This window comes from Atta colombica, unplaced genomic scaffold (genome assembly GCF_001594045.1).
Source record: "Atta colombica isolate Treedump-2 unplaced genomic scaffold, Acol1.0 scaffold96, whole genome shotgun sequence".
In the NCBI taxonomy this organism is placed as follows: Eukaryota; Metazoa; Arthropoda; class Insecta; order Hymenoptera; family Formicidae; genus Atta; species Atta colombica.
Window position 1 is genome coordinate 8597 of NW_017259590.1, and position 768 is coordinate 9364.

At 29.2% G+C, this 768-nt stretch overlaps 1 protein-coding gene across 1 annotated transcript in view; it reads right to left on the reverse strand.

The window, feature by feature from the left end:
* Window positions 1-152: 152 nt before the first annotated feature.
* Window positions 153-768, reverse strand: part of LOC108693740 (E3 ubiquitin-protein ligase RNF123) — a 14394-nt gene continuing 13778 nt past the window's right edge. Inside the window, exon 11 of the mRNA XM_018202855.1 lies at window positions 153-729. Within this exon, the coding sequence (XP_018058344.1) occupies window positions 410-729 (320 nt within the window). The 3' untranslated portion in view covers window positions 153-409. The remainder of the gene's footprint in view (window positions 730-768) is intronic.

Here is a 768-nt window from a genome sequence, read left to right on the forward strand (position 1 = left end):
ATATATATATATATACATACATACAATTTTTATCAGTAAGTTTTACAGATTTGCACTCTTACTCATTTGCACATATAATTGTGTGAATACAATTCTTTTCTATTTTTGACATCTTCTTTCGTCAAGATGTGCTCAACAGTATATAGGTTTATTATTATATTTGTAAATAAAAAAAGAACTTTTTATGATATTTTATAACCTCCTATTTCGTAATCATAAACTCTTAATTTATCTCAGTTCTCTTCTTTTTTTTTCCTCCCTCTTCCTCCGATAGAAGAATTTTTATTATACATTAAAATTATAAGCAAAAACTTTGTTTTTGTCGAGACTCGATGCTTGACACACATATTGCAAGAATTCAAATCTTTAATATAATGTATCCAAGTTGCGAAACAATCTTATCATTGGATCAAGAAGTTATTCTCGAAATTGAGAATTCATTAGTAAAATCATGCAAAGTGTTTCCGCTTAGATCTTCGACCTTATCTATAATCGTTTTACAAAAGAAACATTCCCTAGTATTGAGCAAATGACGATCTATACAGATGCGACACGTTTGATGATTGCATGGCTTAAATATAGCGGTAATTGGAAACGCATAACAAATTGTACAAGCGTTGTCATCATCACTTATCAATTTGGTATCGGGTAAAAGTGTGTGACAAGTGTCGAGATATGTTATCATCTGCTTTACTCGATTAATTTCGTCTGCCGTTACATCTTCCTGATCTACAAAAAAAGAATGAAATATTTATATATATATATATA